The following is an 18,522-nucleotide window of genomic DNA, read 5'->3' on the forward strand; positions in this document are numbered from 1 at the left end:
CTGTTGGCTGTTGTCTGAGCCCTGACCATGTGGAGGCACTGGCTTGAGGTGGCTAAACACCCTTTCCTCGTCTGGACAGACCACCGTAACCTGGAGTACATCCAGGCAGCAAGGAGGCTGAACCCTCGCCAGACCAGGTGGGCCCTATTCTTCACCCGGTTTGATTTTACACTATCTTACATCCCAGGTACGGAGAACGTGAAGGCAGACGCACTGTCACTGCTGTACGACCCAGAGGAGAGGCCCATAGACAACACCCCCATACTCCTGGCCTCCTGCATTGTGGCACCAGTAGTATGGACGTGGACATAGAGCCATCTCCACGTGTCCAGCTGGGCTGCAGTACGTGCCGTCTCTTGTCCGTGACCATCTCATCTACCTGGGTGACCAGGTGCCTTACCTGGTCACCCAGGTATCGGTCGTACAGAGCGCTGCCTGACCGGAAAGTACTGGTGGCCTACCTTGGCTAAGGATGTGAGGGTGTATGTCTCCTCCTGCTCGGTGTGCGCCCAGAGTAAGGCACCTAGGCACCTCCCAGCAGGTAAGTTACAGCCCTTACCAGTTCCACAACGACCATGGTCCCACTTGAGTATTGACTTCCTTACTGATCTTCCCCTCTCTCAAGGTAACACCAACATCCTGGTCGTTGTGGACCGCTTTTCCAAACCTGCCGCCTCCTTCCTCTGCACTGTCTCCCTACGGCCCTGAAAACTGCGGAGGTCCTGTTCACACACGTCTTCCGGCACTACGGGGTGCCAGAGGACATAGTGTCTGACCGGGGTCCCCAGTTCACATCCAGGGTCTGGAAGGCGTTCAAGGAACGTCTGGCGGTGTCGATCAGCCTGACCTCTGGTTTTCACCCTGAGTCTAATGGGCAGGTGGAATGGGTGAATCAGGATGTGGGTAGGTTCCTGCAGTCCTACTGCCAGGTCCAGCCGGGGGAGTGGTCGGTGTTCTTGCCATGGGACGAATATGCTCAGAACTCTCTCCGCCACTCCTCCACTAACTTAACGCCATTTCAATGTGTTTTAGGTTATCAGCTGGTTCTGGCACCGAGGCTCCTGTGGTGGATGACTGGTTTCGGCCCGAGGCCGGTGTCGGCGCGCTGCTGGAGCTGCACGTCAAGGGGGGGGGTATTGTCACAACTTCCTCCGAGGCTGCCTCCACTCCTTGTTCGGGCAGGCTTCAGCGTTCGTCTTCAACGACCTTCTAGCCACTGCCGCTCCTAAACTCATCATTCCATTTGTTTTGTCTTGTTTATTACACACACCTGGTTCATATCCCCTCATCAGTACCTGTATAAGTGTTCCCTCTGCCCCCTTGTCTTTGTGGGTGATTGTTTATTGTGGACAGTAATGTAGCTCGGTGGAGATCCTTGTATTTTTGTCTCACCGGGATAATTGGCCCCGTGTAGCTCAGTTGGTAGAGCATGGCACTTGCAACGCCAGGGTTGTGGGTTTGTTTCCCACGGGGGGGGGGCAGTATGAAAAAATAAATGTATGCACTCACTAACTGTAAGTCGGTCTGGATAAGACCGTCTGCTAAATGATGTAAATGTAAATAATTCCCTGTGTGCCTTGTATTTTCCAGTGCACCTGTTTTGCGCACTGGAGTGTTTGATGCGTTACTGCGTAACTCTGTGGTTGCGGAATAAAGCCTGTTATTCTGTGATTTACCCTCCTGCGCCTGACTCCTTCAACATCACCTCATCACACAGACAGACAGAGTGACAGCAGAGAAGATGACTGCAAAACAGGGAGGTAACAGAGGCACAGTTATAAGTGGTGAGTTGTATCTCCAGTGGTGCTTTTACATGTTATATTTGTCTTAAACATGAGCTGATTAAAAATAGCTAATTAAAAATGGAGGAGGACTATGTTTCACCGGTCACTGGTACAGTAAAAGTTGAGAAAGGCTGTACTATAGTTGCCTATGTTATGTGTCAGTAGCATAACTACACGTGGTGATGTGGCTGGTGATGTGGCTGAAATGGCAGGGCTGAATTGTTGTCCCAGTCCACCCCTGTGGGTAGGTCTGTGCTTTTTGCCATTTTCTTTAATAAAAGGAAGGCCTATGGCATACCCTTTCATTCCCCCTCAATTCGAGTCCTGGTTTTAATTTAACAGCCATTAACTGACACGGAGGTAGGCTATTTAAAGAGTGTTTACAAGCCACATACAAGCTGCTGATGCGCACCTTTGGAACAGCTACATTTAAAAAAGTCTAATAAATCAATTTAACATGCACCATCACAATAAATCCAATATTATTTTAGGCAGGTCTAAAGAAATATTATGATATGAAGAAAATGTATTACAGAAGTACATAATATGAATTGGCCTACTGTGTGTTATTTGGCTATGCTCCATGCCATAGGCTGTAGGCTTGTTCATTTAGCAGACAATATATGCATATGAATTCCGTGCCATTATTTTATATTGTAAACTGGGTGGTTCGAGCCCTGAATGTTGATTGGCTGAAAGCTGTGGTATATCAGACCATATACCATGGGTCTGACAAATCATGTATTTGTATTGCTCTAATTACTTTGGTAACCAGTTTATAATAGCAATACGGCACCTCGGGGGTTTGTGGTATATGGCCAATATACCATTTAAGGGCTCTATCCAGGCACACTAGTAAGAATAAATAATTGAACACATTTTTCCATTTTGGAGCAAGTGCGCATATGAAGTGGCTATGTTGAGCGTAAAAGTGATCATTGGAAACAGGTCCTACACTGCCTTCAGAAAGAATTCAGACCACTTGACTTTTTCCACATTTTGTTACGATACAGCCTTATTCTAAAATGAATTAAATAAATACAAATCCTTAGCAATCTACACACAATACCCAATAATGACAAAGGGAAATCGGGTTCAGAGAATTTTTGAAAGAAGTTTGGAAACACAAAACTCTTCCTAGAGCTGGCCGCCCGGCCAAACTGAGCAATCGGGGGAGAAGGGCCTTGGTCAGGGAGGTGACCAAGAACCCGATGGTCATTCTGACAGAGCTTCAGAGTTTCTCTGTGGAGATGTGAGAACCTTCCAGAAGGACAACCATCGCTGCAGCACTCCACCAATCGGGCCTTTATGGTGGAGTGGCCAGATGGAAGCCACTCCTTAGTAAAAGGCACATGACAGCCCGCTTGGAGTTTGCCAAAAGGTACCTAAAGGACTCTCAGACCATGAGAAACAAGATTCTCTGGTCTGATGAAACCAAGATTGAACTCTTTGGCCTGAATGCAAAGCGTCACATCAGGAGGAACCCTGGCAACATCCCTACGGTGAAGCATGGTGGTGGCAGCATCATGTTTTTCAGTGGCAGGGACTGGGATACTAGTCAGGATTGAGGCAAAGATGAACGGAGAAAGTACAGAGAGATCCCTGATGAAAACCTGCTCCAGACCTCCGACTGGGGTGAAGGTTCACCTTCCAACAGGACAACGACCCTATGCACACAGCCAAGACAACGCAGGAGCGGCTTCAGGACAAGTCTCTGAATATCCTTGAGTGGGCCAGCCAGAACCCGATCTAACATCTCTGAAGAGACTTGAAATTAGCTGTGCAGCAATGCTCCCCATCCAACCTGACAGAGCTTGAGAGGATCTGCAGAGAAGAATTGGAGTAACTCCCCAAATATAGGTGTGCCAAGCTTGTAGCGTCATACCCAAGAAGACTCAAGGCTGTAATCGCTGCCAAAGGTGCTTCAACAAAGTACTGAGTAAAGGGTCTGAATACTTATGTAAATGTGATATTTCAGTTTTATTTTTTAATAAATTAGCAAAAAATTCAAAAAAACTGTTTTTGCTTTGTCATTATGGGGTATTGTGTGTAGATGAATGAGGGGAAAAAAAGATGTAATACATTTTTGCATAAGGCTGTAACCTAACAAAATGTGGAAAAAGTCAAGGGGTCTGAATCCTTCCCGAAGGCACTGTACAAAAGTATATGGACACCCCTTGAAATTAGTGGATTCACACCCGTTGCTGATAGGTGTATAAAAGCACATAGCCATGCAATCTCCATAGACAAACATTGGCAGTAGAATGGCATTACTGAAGAGCTCAGTGACTTTTAACATGGCACCGTCATAGAATGCCACCTTTCTAACAAGTCAGTTTGTTAAATTTCTGCCCTGCTAGAGCTGCCTCGGTCAACTGTAAGTGCTGTTATTGTGAAGTGAAAACGTCTAGGAGCAACAACGGCTCCGACACGAAGTGGTAGGCCACACAAGCTCACAGAACGGGACCAACGAGGGCTGAATCGAGTCAAAATCGCCTGTCCTTAGTTGCAACACTCACTACCGAGTTCCAAACTGCCTCTGGAAGCAACGTCAGCACAATAACTTTTCGTTGGGAGCTTCATGAAATGGGTTTCCATGGCAGAGCAGCTGCACACAAGCCTAAGATCACCATGCGCAATGACAAGTGACGGCTGGAGTGGTGTAAAGCTTGCCGCCATTGGACTCTGGAGCAGTGGAAACGTGTTCTCTGGAGTGATGAATCACACTTCACCATCTGGCAGTCCGACGGACGAATCTGGGTTTGGCGGATGCCAGGAGAACGCAACCTGCCCCAATGCATAGTGGCCACTGTAAAGTTTGGTGGAGCAGGAATGATGGTCTGGGGCTGTTTTCCATGGATTGGGCTAGGCCCCTTAGTTCCTGTGAAGGGAAATCTTAACACTACATCATTCAATTACATTCTAGACGATTCTGTGCTTCCAACTTTGTGGCAACAGTTTGGGGAAGATATTTTCCTGTTTCAACATGACAATGCCTCCGTGCACAAAGTGAGGTCCATACAGAAATGGTTTGTTGAGATCGGTGTGGAAGAACTTGACTGGCCTGCACAGAGCCCTGACCTCAATCCCATCGAACACCTTTGGGATGAATTGGAACGCCGACTGGGAGCCAGGCCTAATCACCCAAAATCAGTGCTTGATCTCACTAATGCTCTTGTGGCTGAATGGAAGCAAGTCCCCGCAGCAGTGTTCCAACATCTAGTCGAAAGCCTTCCCAGAAGAGTGGAGGCTGTTATAGCAGCAAAGGCGGGACCAACTCCTTATTATTGGAATGAGATGTTGGACGAGCAGGTGTTCACATACTTTTGGTCATCTAGTGTACCACGGCTAAGGGCTGTTGGTTTGCATGGCGCAACACGGAGTGCCTTGATACAGCCCTTAGCCGTGGTATATTGGCCATTTACCACAAACACCTGAGGTGCCTTATTGCTATTATAAACGGGTTACCAACGTAATTAGAACAGTTCTTCTGTCATATCCGTGGTATACGGTCTGATATACCATGGCTTTCAGCCAATCAGCATTCAGGGCTCGAACCACCCAGTTTATAATCACAAGTAAAGCAGTGATGGTATAAAGTTAATATATTCTGTAGATGTTTTGTATTGAAGAGAGACGAAGTATAGCATCTGCATGACCTCAAAAGTAATTGGGTCCTTTGTACTGCCAAGGTTTCACTGGGGATCCTGAGAGTGTCTGTGTATAGGAAGGGATATGTATCACAGAGAGATGGAGTGTAAGGCGGAAGAGAGAGGGAGAGCGAGATAGAAAAAATAGAAAAAAACAGAGAGAGAATGAGAGTGAAAAGGAGTGCGATGCAGCGAGAAAGAAAGAGAAAGTGAGATTGGGAGAGAGAGAGAGAGAGAGAGAGAGAGAGAGAGAGAGAGAGAGAGAGAGAGAGAGAGAAAGAAAGATGCAAGTGTGACTTGAGTTCTAAAACTATGGTTTTGGAATGCTTTCGCAATATTTACAGATTATTTCATGCTAATAAAGCACATTGAATTGGCAGAAAGTGTGTGTGTGTGTGTTATGTCGTGTTACCTGTGGTCGTGGGTGTCCTTTGACCAGACATTTGAGCACCAGGTGGTCTCCCTCTCTGATAGTGTAGATCCTCTCACTGATGTTGTCCTCCTTTACCACGCACGCCTGGCCCTCATGCACGATCTGGGCATTGGCAGGGGCTGTCAACACATAGGAGAAAAAAGAGAAAGGGTCACTTTTCCAGGCTCATAAGTTTACATAAGAATTAATAAATACATTTTTGTTAAGGTACATGAAAGTTCACGTTTTGGAAGGTGTTCTTAGAAAAAAAAAATGATTTCTTAGTTTCTAACGGCTTTCCTGTAAGTTGGTAGACTGCCCATATTCAGACACCCAAGGAAAAATAAGCGTCACAAAAAACTCAGAAACGTTGTTATTTTCTTTTGAATGTTGTGAAGTTCTATCCCTCAAAAAAGAGGAGGCCTGTTTTAGCATATATTGCTGCTATTTCTGGAACTCTCTCTTTCGCCCTCTTTCTTGCTTCTCTTTCTCTTCCATCTCTTTCTCAGTCACGCTCTCTCTTGCTGTCTTTCCATCTTCCTGTCTCTTACTCTCCATATCAGTCTATCTTTCTCTCTCTTCCTCTCTTTTACTCTCTCTCGCTCTCTCCCTCTCCCATCCATCTTCCTCTCCTTCTCAGTCTCTGTCTCCTGTCGAGGTCAACTTATGAAACCTCTGTGCCCTCTGTGATTGCCGATGAGACAGTGTGGGTGTGAGAGGAAGCCCAGAATGTCAAACTGGTCTGCATTAGGGGGATAGACGGCAGAAGGTGGGCGGTAAGAAGAGGCACAAGGGCAGAACTTTGTTGGCAGGGCCATAGGCGGTGAGGGGCTAACTCGACAACTCAACTCTGAGGTGAGGGCACAGGGCACGGCTGATTTAAATGGTGAATAATTGTCCTTTTCAGCTCGTTAGCACGTTAGTGCTAGCGCGGCCTCTTCGGAGAGGGAGAGAGGTTGAACTGCAGCGTGTGGCTCCTCCACTATTCTTGCATTGGGCTAGAGGCTGCTTGGCAGTCTGACTCACTGTAGAAGCCAGGGCTGGTTAAAGATGAGGGATGGAGGAAGGGAGGGATGGAGAGGTGGGTAGGACTGGGGAATGAATAAGGGAGAAGGAGAGAGAACCCTGCTGAAAAAAAAAACTGCATAGACCAGCCTTCGTTGTGTTTTCTCTGATGACCAGCATTCATTGTGTTTTCACTGGCGACCAGCCTTTGTTATGATTTCTTTGGTGACCAGCCTTCGCTGTGTTTTGGACACTGATCACCAGCATACCAGCATCAGAATGACTACCAGGGTTAGAAAGAAGAATGAATGAGACTACCTAAACCATCTAATCTGGAACAACCATTTCAGTAATGGGTGCAAAAAGGCCAAATAACATATTGGATTAGTTTACAAAAATGGATGCTATTTATCTTATTCTCATTTACAACAACGACCTTGGGAATAGTGACAGGGGAAAGGAGGGGGGATGAATGAGCCAAGAAGATAAATTAATTAATATATGCAAAATAAGTACATGCAATAATAGACATTGAAACAAACAATTCTGAAAATCAAACTGCAATAGAGCATGCTGGGAAATATAAAAATGATGGGCGTGGTTTTGCAGACCAGCTTCACTCTTATCTAGATCGACATACAGGAGCAAGTCGTGTTAAGTGCCTTGCTCCATGGCACATTAACTGATTTTTCACCTAGTCGGCTCTGGGATTCAAACCAGCGACCTTTCGGTTACTTTCCCAACGCTTTTTACAGCTGAATTAAGGTCCTATTGCTGTAAATGGACAGTATGCTGCAGAATGCTGGTTACTTGAGACTATACCTCAATTAGGATTTGAACTCTTGGTTGCAAATACTAATGACCTGAATGTCCTGCATGTCTGTGGGCCACAGATTTAATGGCAAGAATACATTTCTGCGCTTTGCTAAAGGTTGCCCAGAATCAAGTCAATAATTGTCAGATTGTCTGACAACACCAACATATTATTTTTTTGCTGTGCTCAGGGACACTTGATGTAAAGTGTGTATACAGTGGGGGAAAAAAGTATTTAGTCAGCCACCAATTGTGCAAGTTCTCCCACTTAAAAAGATGAGAGAGGCCTGTAATTTTCATCATAGGTACACGTCAACTATGACAGACAAATTGAGAAGAAAAAATCCAGAAAATCACATTGTAGGATTTTTAATGAATTTATTTGCAAATTATGGTGGAACATAAGTATTTGGTCACCTACAAACAAGCAAGATTTCTGGCTCTCACAGACCTGTAACTTCTTCTTTAAGAGGCTCCTCTGTCCTCCACTCGTTACCTGTATTAATGGCACCTGTTTGAACTTGTTATCAGTATAAAAGACACGTGTCCACAACCTCAAACAGTCACACTCCAAACTCCACTATGGCCGAGACCAAAGAGCTGTCAAAGGACACCAGAAATAAAATTGTAGACCTGCACCAGGCTGGGAAGACTGAATCTGCAATAGGTAAGCAGCTTGGTTTGAAGAAATCAACTGTGGGAGCAATTATTAGGAAATGGAAGACATACAAGACCACTGATAATCTCCCTCGATCTGGGGCTCCACGCAAGATCTCACCCCGTGGGGTCAAAATGATCACAAGAACGGTGAGCAAAAATCCCAGAACCACACGGGGGGACCTAGTGAATGACCTGCAGAGAGCTGGGACCAAAGTAACAAAGCCTACCATCAGTAACACACTACGCCGCCAGGGACTCAAACCCTGCAGTGCCAGACGTGTCCCCCTGCTTAAGCCATTACATGTCCAGGCACGTCTGATGTTTGCTAGAGTGCATTTGGTTGATCAAGAAGAGGATTGGGAGAATGTCATATGGTCAGATGAAACCAAAATATAACTTTTTGGTAAAAACTCAACTCGTCGTGTTTGGAGGACAAAGAATGCTGAGTTGCATCCAAAGAACACCATACCTACTGTGAAGCATGGGAGTGGAAACATCATGCTTTGGGGCTGTTTTTCTACAAAGGGACCAGGACGACTGATCCGTGTAAAGGAAAGAATGAATGGGGCCATGTATCGTGAGATTTTGAGTGAAAACCTTCCATCAGCAAGGGCATTGAAGATGAAACGTGGCTGGGTCTTTCAGCATGACAATGATCCCAAACACACTGCCCGGGCAACGAAGGAGTGGCTTCGTAAGAAGCATTTCAAGGTCCTGGAGTGGCCTAGCCAGTCTCCAGATCTCAACCCCATAGAAAATCTTTGGAGGGAGTTGAAAGTCCGTGTTGCCCAGCGACAGCCCCAAAACATCACTGCTCTAGAGGAGATCTGCATGGAGGAATGGGCCAAAATACCAGCAACAATGTGTGAAAACCTTGTGAAGACTTACAGAAAACGTTTGACCTATGTCATTGCCAACAAAGGGTATACAACAAAGTATTGAGAAACTTTTGTTATTGACCAAATACTTATTTTCCACCATAATTTGCAAATAAATTCATTAAAAATCCTACAATGTGATTTTCTGGATTTTTTTTTCTCATTTTGTCTGTCACAGTTGACGTGTACCTATGATGAAAATTACAGGCCTCTCACATCTTTTTAAGTGGGAGAACTTGCACAATTGGTGGCTGACTAAATACATTTTTTCCCAACTGTACATGCTTTGGGTGTTTGAACTTGTAAGCTTTTGGGTGGAAGTGCATTACTGTTTTAGCAGTGCAACCAGGTACATCGGAAATGTGATGATATTTGGTTGAATCCAGATCAAAAGTACGATGACCAAAGTAAGAAAAATGACTGTTGCTTTTCTATTGATAAAGTTTGATCATAAATGTATTCGTCCCCTCCCCCATTTCAAACGCTTGGATTCAGGAGGCGGGATTATTAAGGGGATATGGTGACATCACCCTAACTCTCATTTGAATACACCAATGGTAACATGATATTATCTTACTAATTTAAATAAGTACCGCCTTGTAACCAACATCGGAGAATTTCAATGTTATTTTAGTTGCTTTGTGTATTACCAAACCAAATTTGCTTGAGATAATTTTACTGCAACACTGCATTACAGTTTATTAAATTAGGAGATTCAAAGAGCTGTTAGTGAAGGCAAGCTCGTGAATATACACTCCCCGCACACTCAGCTTGACTTTTTCTAAAATGTTTAGCATTTTTATCCCCCATAAATATTATCGGTGATATTTTGGTCTCTGAAAAGGCTATTTTACATGGAAAGCAGAACATTTATTTGGGTCATTTAAGTAACATAGCGATAAAACCACTTAAACTGGTACAACACTTCCACTAATGGTTGGCACAAATACAACATATTTTAGACCATGCCCCAAATATGCTAATGAGTCCCCGCCAGCACATTACCCCGCCTACATTTCAAAGTGCAGTGAAAGTAAGGTAAACAACAACAAGTCATTTTACAACAATAACACCTTAATTCAACTGTAAAACTACTGTAGAACCTGTCATTGGTTCTACCTGGAACCAGAGGCTTCTTCATGAGAGGGATCTAAATGGAATTCAAAAGGGTTCCATTCCCCCCCACATGGAATAAAATATCACCTTATTTTTGTCTCCCAGCATCTAATTATTTTATTCCATTCATGCCAATTGGGATGGCATTACCTGTGAAGCACTATGCCCACATACTCATTGTACTCCAAGCCTTGAAGTTTGAAATACTGCTGGTTTTCATTCCTCCCTGGTACTATTTAATTTGCCAGAGATTCTACCCAGGTCTGAATCAGTTCCTGATCGAGCAAAAAAGCATGAATATCCAGTATAGGCTGGATTACATTGCTTTTACTTCTTTAAATGTGCCATTTATCCATAGTGATTTACAGTAGTGCAAAAATAAAATCTGTGTGGCCTCAGAAGGAATCAAACCAACAATCATGATGTGCCAAGTGCAATGCTCTACCAACTGAGCCATACAGGAGCCCTTCATGGTCTGCAATACTCTATACTGTCTTGGTATCCGTCATCTGGTCAGGAGACAAGGTGAAAATGCCTCATATGATCTGGTACTGTTCATTAGAAACAATGTAACATGCTAATTCATTTAACTCGGTGGGTGGATAATTCATCATTACATTAGGCTATTTCGACAGTGATCCATTTTGTTGCAATTGTTCTATTGAGTGATCAACTCATTCAGCGGAATGTTGATTGAGACTGAAATCGATTGACTCGAGTTCTGCCTTAGCGTTATTGATAGCTTTGTCCGTCACTCGATAATGATCCAGTGAAAGACAAACTATTGGAAAGTGTCCTGCCTGATTTAGTGTTGACTGTCATCTTTGATGTCCGAGGGATAATATCTAGCTTGAAGCTAATGAGTGGTATATGTAGTGGCAGAGTGTGTGTGTGTGTGTGTGTGTGTGTGTGTGTGTGTGTGAGAGAGAGAGAGAGAGAGAGAGAGAGAGAGAGAGAGAGAGAGACAGAATAAGCATGTATAGTGGGGCCATTTTTTCCCTACTTCCTCGTTATGCAGACATAAGTACAGTTGATACCATCGAGGTGTGGATGTTTACCTTCTACAAGAGTTGTTATTTTTCAGTTTTGTCCTAAGAACAGATTGTAGTGGTAAAATTAAAAGGTATACATTTTTTAGTGCATTTAGGCGAAATGGAATTCTAAGCATTCAATTAATTTGCTATGGGCTCGCGCTAGTGTTCCAGCTTAGCCAACGTTCTATTGCCGTTTTTCAGCCTTGGGTGAATTTTGTCTCGTTCTATTGTCCAGCCTACTGTAATCACCCCCAGACACACCTGGTTAATTTGATGGGTCATGTAATAATCCGGCCGAAGTGTAGTCTTTTGTTTAGACATGTAGCTAGCTAGGTAGCTAGCTAGCTAGCTAAACAATGAACCGGCATAAATCCAACTCATACTACTACCAATACAAACATTGTCATAGCTGTAGTATGAATCTGCAGGTAGCTATAGCTAACAAACTAGGTTCAATGTTAGCTAGTTAACATTAGGCTATAACTAACAATGCAAATAGTTTTCTGATTTGAATAATATTAATACACAGATCATACACGTAACATTAGCTAGTGAGCCAGCAAGCTAACATTTGCTAGCTAACTAACAATATATATATCTGAAAATGTAGCCAGACACTTACCCCTATACAGTACATGGAAAAACGCTTCACGGCAGACTGGAACCTGCCTAACCTAACTCAGTTTTGTTGGCCAGCGTTGTGTCAAGTCATTCCGGTTCACACTGACTGTGGCGTGTGCAGAAAGTAGCCTATCACTTTATCCAACTGATCTGTTGATAGCACCTGCTACACTCAGGGCATCAATGTTGTTGAGAAAAGTAGCAAAACTTTTGTAGTTCTCGATGGCTAACATTATATCTTTCAAAAACGGCACGGTAGAAAGGACTGTCAACACATACTGAACAGCTCATATTATAGACAGAAGCATGCTACATTCCTAACCAATCCTAACTCATCTCCCGGCATGTCCAGCCCATCCATTATCTCAGCAAATCATGGCTAGCGGGAATGTTCCTGTCTTTTTCCGTGGCTAAACCAACTAGGCTTGTAATTTAACAATTTTATTCATATTTATGGATGGAATACAAGTTTGTTATTAAGGCACATGAAAGTTCACATGTTCCAGAAGGCATTTCTGCCCAAAAACGCATTCAGATAAAAAAAATATTGTTTACGTTCAAATGCCGCTCCTGTGAAGTAGTGACGTGCGACATACGCCTAGTTTCCTGAAACGAGTCACATATATCATTAGGTCTTTCATTGCCTAGTTTTACGCTAACACAGTGGTATTGGGAAAATCCTGGTTCACAAATTACAGTCCACATCAGGCCTGCAAGTCACATTATGCTGGCTGGAAAAGTGATGTGTATTTCTTATAACAGAGTAAATTTAACTCCTGAATCAACATTAGAAATGTTACACTGAAAAATCAACACTGGACTATTTGCTGTGTGCCGTTGACCTTAACAAGGTTAATGGCATCATGATCTTTACCAAGTACCAGGACGTTTTAGCCAAAAACCTGGTTACCTCTGGCAGGAGGCTGAAACTTGGCCGCAAGTCGATCTTCCAGCAGGACAATAAACCCAAGCACACATCAAAATCCACAAAGAAATGGTTAATTGGCCACAAAATCAACATTTTGCTGTGGCCATCTCAGTCTCTGCTACCCAAGCCCAATGGGCACTGACATTATACATTCGGTTAGGGCCAGGTAAGGCCTGTCATCAATAACTAGGGTATGGGTAGGGCTCAGGTATCACTAAATTGATCATTAACATTTTGAAGCTGAGCCATTTGCTTGTGCTCTGCTGCAGAGCACATATCATAGTGTCAGAAGTGCTTCACCCCGTCAAATATAAGACGAGAATATTGTCTGAGTCCATAGGAGAGATTATTTTACCAAAAATAATAATGTTATTTGTGTTTTGTCAGAGTTTAGAGTGACGAACAGTAGCTAGTTTGCAGCTAACTGCTCTGTGTCTCATCATTGAGAAGAACAGCAAACAGAGGCGTTGCTATGGATACTCACACAAGCAGTGCCATGCACAGAGCACATGCAACAGCGCGAGCAGCGCAGGGAGCGAGGGACAGACAGGCAAGCAGCTAATGGATGCTAATGTCTTCACTGACATTTTCAAGCTGTCCCTGACTGAGTCTGTAATAGCAACATGTTTTCAGCAGACCACCATAGTCCCTGTGCTCAAGAACACTAAGGTGACCTGCCTAAATGACTACCAACCCGTAGCACTCACGTCTGTAGCCATGAAGTGCTATGAAAGGCTCGGATCAACACCATTATCACAGAAACCCTAGACCCACTCCAATTTGCATACCACCCAAACAGATCCACAGATGATGCAATCTCTATTGCAATCCACACTGCCCTTTCCAACCTAGACAAAAGGAACACCTACGTGAGAATGCTATTCATTCACTACAGCTCAGCGTTCAACACCATAGTGCCCTCAAAGCTCATCACTAAGCTAAGGACCCTGGAACTAAACACCTCCCTCTGCAACTGGATCCTGGACTTCCTGACGGGCAGCCCCCAGGTGGTAAGGGTAGGTAACACCACATCTGCCACGCTGATCCTCAACACGGGGCATGCTCAGTCCCCTCCTGTACTCCCTGTTCACCCATGACTGCATGGCCAGGCACGACTCCAACACCATCATTAAGTTTGCTGACGACACAACACTGGTAGGCCTGATCACCGACAACGATGAGACAGCTTATAGGGAGGAGGTCAGAAACCTGGCTGTCTGGTGCCAGGATAACAACCTCTCCCTCAATGTGATCAAGACAAAGGAGATGATTGTGGACTACAGGAAAAACAAGAGGACGGAGCACACCCACATTCTCATCGACGGGGCTGTAGTGGAGCAGGTTGAGAGCTTCAAGTTCCTTGGTGTCTACATCACCAACAAACTATCATGGTCCAAACACACCAAGACAGTCGTGAAGAGGGCACGACAAAGCCTATCCCCACGCAGGAGACTGAAAACAACACTCCATCACTCTACTTCTTGGTAAAATAGTCCTTACACAGCCTAAAGGTGTGTTGGGCCATTGTCCTGTTGAAAAACAAATCATAGTCCCGCTAAACCAGATGGGAAGGCGTATCGCTGCAGAATGCTGTGGTAGCCGTGCTGGTTAAGTGTGCCTTGAATTCTAAATAAATCACAGACAGTGTCACCAGCAAAGCACCCCCACACCATAACACCTCCTCCTCTAATGTAGAAAATAGTAAAAAATAAAGAAAAACCCTGGAATGAGTAGGTGTGTCCAAATTCTTGACTGGTACTATATATATAAAATATATATATATATATATTTTTAACATATTTTCCTTCATTATTTTTCCCTAAGCCTACCATCCCTCCCTTAATTTGAGTAAACTAATGGACAGCAACTCTTAGGATTCTACTTCAAGCTTATACATACTATATACATTTTATGGACACAGTATAGTTTACAATAGTTATCATTTGTTTCTTTTTAGTCCCATCCTTCAGCTCCACTCAACCCCTCCCATCTATTGCTGAAGACCATCCAGTTTTGATTAAATTTGCCATATATTTTTCAACTGTGCTGTGATGTTTCACAAAAGTTCTGAACCTTTCCATTCTCATAGATTCTACATATTGTAAAATAAAGATACATTTCTTTGCTAATAGTATTATTATATTATTAATCGATTGACTTTGACTTTTTAAATCACCCAATAGTGCTATTTGCAGAGTTAGCGCCAGGTAAATGTTGCAATTCTTCAGCCCTTCCTGATCTTGCGACCAAAACAAACGATCTAATGATTCTGTCTCTTCGCAGCAAAATCTGCAGAGCTGGGATGGTTGTATCCCCCATATATATAACATTCTATTGGTTGCAAGAATTTTGTATAATAATTTAAATTGAAAAACTCTAAGTTTTGAATCCAGCGTGGTTTTGTGTATCAGTTCATAAACCATGTGTCATGGAATCGGTACATCGAAAATCTCTTCCCAACTATTTTGCAATCTGTATGGCACAGCTGTCAATTTTTGGTCCTTAAATGAAACTGGTATACTTTTTATTTATCATAATTTTCTTTAGCCAATTTTGATCTTTAATTCAGGGCCAACAGACAGGTTCCTTACTTTCTCCCCCTTCCACTTGCCTCTTCCATTTTGTGGTAATGCTGCAATTAGTTGGTTGTAATTTTTTGTAGAGCAGACATTTCCAGATATTTTTGTTAGCTGCATGTGTGACATAACTCCACCAGTCCTATTTATGATATCATTTACAAAGTTTACACTTTTTATATATTGTATTTTTTTATCAAATAGTATATTTGAGTTTAACCACAATATTTGTTGTACTATTTGTTCTGTCTTTTCTGGTGGATTAAACTGAAATTGCAACCAACTTTCTATGGCTTGTTTTAAAAATAGCGATATTTTGGAGATGATTTCATTTTAAAATAACCAAAAGTGAGAGGTTGTAATCTGAATGCCAAGGGAAAAATGCCATTCTTGAACATGGGGTGAATTTTTTTTAACTAATCTGCTAGAGAACCAGTTCAGATTTAAGTCTAACTTTTGAATGACTGAAGCCTTTAGTGAGAGGTCTAATGCTTTAATATTTAATAATTTCTGCCCTCTGAATTCATATTCATTATATAAACAGGCCCATTTAATTTTGTCTGGCTTGCCGTTCAAATAAACTTGAATATTTTTTGCTCATATAATTTAAAAAAAAGTACAAGTTGCTAGTTTTAGGCAAGGCCATAAGCAAATAGGTAAACTGGGATATGACTAAAGTGTTAATCAGGGGAATTTTTCCACAAATAGACAGGTATTTTCCTTTCCACGGTAGCAAGACATTATCTATTTTTGCTAACATTCTATAAAAATGTATTGTAACACTGTCTTGGCTTCAGGACATTATATCACCAAGCAGGCCTCCTAGTGATGTTCAAGCAAGCAGCTTCTCCCAACCTTCACATCTTGACATCTTCGATTTAAGTCAACAACAATTTGAAAACCGGACAGCAGACTAGACTTCAGCCAGTCAAATAAATCAACAATGTATGAGTATTTATCTTTCTTTCATATTTCTCAAATGTGTCTGGTTTTTGCATCTAGGACTATCTACTACTAAACATGGAGTTATTGCGACTTTAAGCGAAACCCTGTTTTGAGGAGATAGCGTAATGCTAGACGGGGCTATCAGATGACAGGTGTGTTCTGGTGGTCTTCAAGCCTTCTTTCAAGGGGTCAAGAAATGCAGCTGAGTGATTTCAATGTGTCACACTGCTAAATTGACTTGTCATTCCCCAGAAGGCTGCTGAGGTCTGTTGGCTTGTGTTCATTTTTAGTTCTAACTCTCACAAAGTGAAAGATGAAAAGATACAAATGCTTTTTAAACACTGAACCAAACATTCCTTCTAAAACCATGATATCTAGGTCCTAGATTCAGTGAATTCTCAGTTTTGCATTGATGAAAAGCTACAAATGTTTATCTCTAAAAGTCTAAGCCGTTGGTTCTACTAACCTAACATGTGGAATTGTTTTAAGATGGTCATACCATGGATCATTTAGCTATTTGATTTTGGTATACATTTTTTTATATATATATTTTTTGTATTGAGTTTAACCCATAGAAACACATTGAATAACATATTTATCAATGGCAAAAAAGACAGTCAACAAATTCATTACAAGGAATAAGGTTTTGAAGTGTCTGTCCTATATCAAGGAGACATTACCAAAAATAGACACCTGCTCGTCGATCATCTCATTCCAAAATCATGGGCATTCATTTGGAGTTGGTCCCCCTTTCGACTAGATGTTGGAACACTGCTGCGGGGACTTGCTTCCATTCAGCCACAAGAGCATTAGTGAGGTCAGGCACTGATGTTGGGTGATTAGGCCTGGCTCGCAGTCAGCGTTCCAATTCATCCCAAAGGTGTTTGATGGGGTTCAGGTCAGGGCTCTGTGCAGACCAGTCAAGTTCTTCCACACCGATCTCAACAAGCCATTTCTGTATGGACCTCGCTTTGTGCATGGGGGCTTTGTCATGCTGAAACAGGAAAGGGCCTTCCACAAACTGTTGCCACAAAGTGGGAAGCACAGAATTGTCTAGAATGTCATTGTATGCTGTAGCGTTAAGATTTCCCTTCACAGGAACTAAGGGGCCTAACCTGAACCATGAAAAACAGCCCCAGACCATTATTCCTCCTTCACCAAACTTTACAGTTGGCACTATGCATTTGTGCAGGCAGTGTTTTCCTGGCATTCGCCAAACCCAGATTCATCTGTCGGACTGGCAGATGTTGAAGCGTGATTCATCACTCCAGAGAACGCAATTTCACTGCTCCAGAGTCCAATGGTGGTGAGCTTTACACCATTCCAGCCGACGTTTGGCATTGCGTATGGTGATCTTAGGCTTGTGTGCGGCTGCTCGGTCATGGAAATCCATTTCATGAAGCTCACGACAAACAGTTATTGTGCTGACATTGCTTCCAGAGTCAGTTTGGAACTCGATAGTGAGTGTTGCAACCAAGGACAGACGATATTTACGCGCTACGCGCTTCAGCACCCGCCGGTCCCGTTCTGTGAGCTTGTGTGGCCTACCACATTGCGGATGAGCTGTTGTTGCTCCTAGACGTTTCCACGTCACAATAACAGCACCTACAGTTGACCGGTGCAGCTCTAGCAGGGCAGAAATTTGACGAACTGACTCGTTGAAAGTCACTGAGCTCTTCAGTAAGGCCATTCTACTGCCAATGTTTGTCTATGGAGATTGCATGGCTGTGTGCTCGATTTTATACACCTGTCAGCAACGGTGTGGCTGAAATAGCCGAATCCCCTAATTTGAAGGGGTGTCCACATACTTTTGTATATATAGTGTATAAGAAAGCTCAGGAAATATTAATGTTTTTTTTTACACATATTTAACCCCTTATTTTTGTTGGCACAAAACTGCCTCTATAATTCCATTAATTTGTCACCTTATAGGTCATAGAGCAAAACGGAGAACACCATTGTGTTCGTGAGAGTCTCCCGTTTTCATAGACTGGTCATATTGTTTATAGGCCAAACCGTTCGGACGCTACAGACGTTTTCGTGAGAAGACTGATTTTTGGGATGTCTCACGGTTTGACAAACACCGTTGTGGCTCGGCCA

At 43.1% G+C, this 18,522-nt stretch overlaps 1 protein-coding gene across 1 annotated transcript in view; it reads right to left on the minus strand.

The window, feature by feature from the left end:
• LOC311103082 (MAM domain-containing glycosylphosphatidylinositol anchor protein 1-like) overlaps window positions 1–18,522 on the minus strand; it is a gene marked incomplete at its 3' end in the record, with an annotated part of 494,094 nt that overhangs the window by 389,756 nt on the left and 85,816 nt on the right. Inside the window, exon 2 of the mRNA XM_084144616.1 lies at window positions 5,847–5,986. Within this exon, the coding sequence (XP_084000742.1) occupies window positions 5,847–5,986 (140 nt within the window). The remainder of the gene's footprint in view (window positions 1–5,846; window positions 5,987–18,522) is intronic.

Source organism: Coregonus lavaretus (genome assembly GCF_964263955.1).
Source record: "Coregonus lavaretus genome assembly, chromosome: 27".
In the NCBI taxonomy this organism is placed as follows: Eukaryota; Metazoa; Chordata; class Actinopteri; order Salmoniformes; family Salmonidae; genus Coregonus; species Coregonus lavaretus.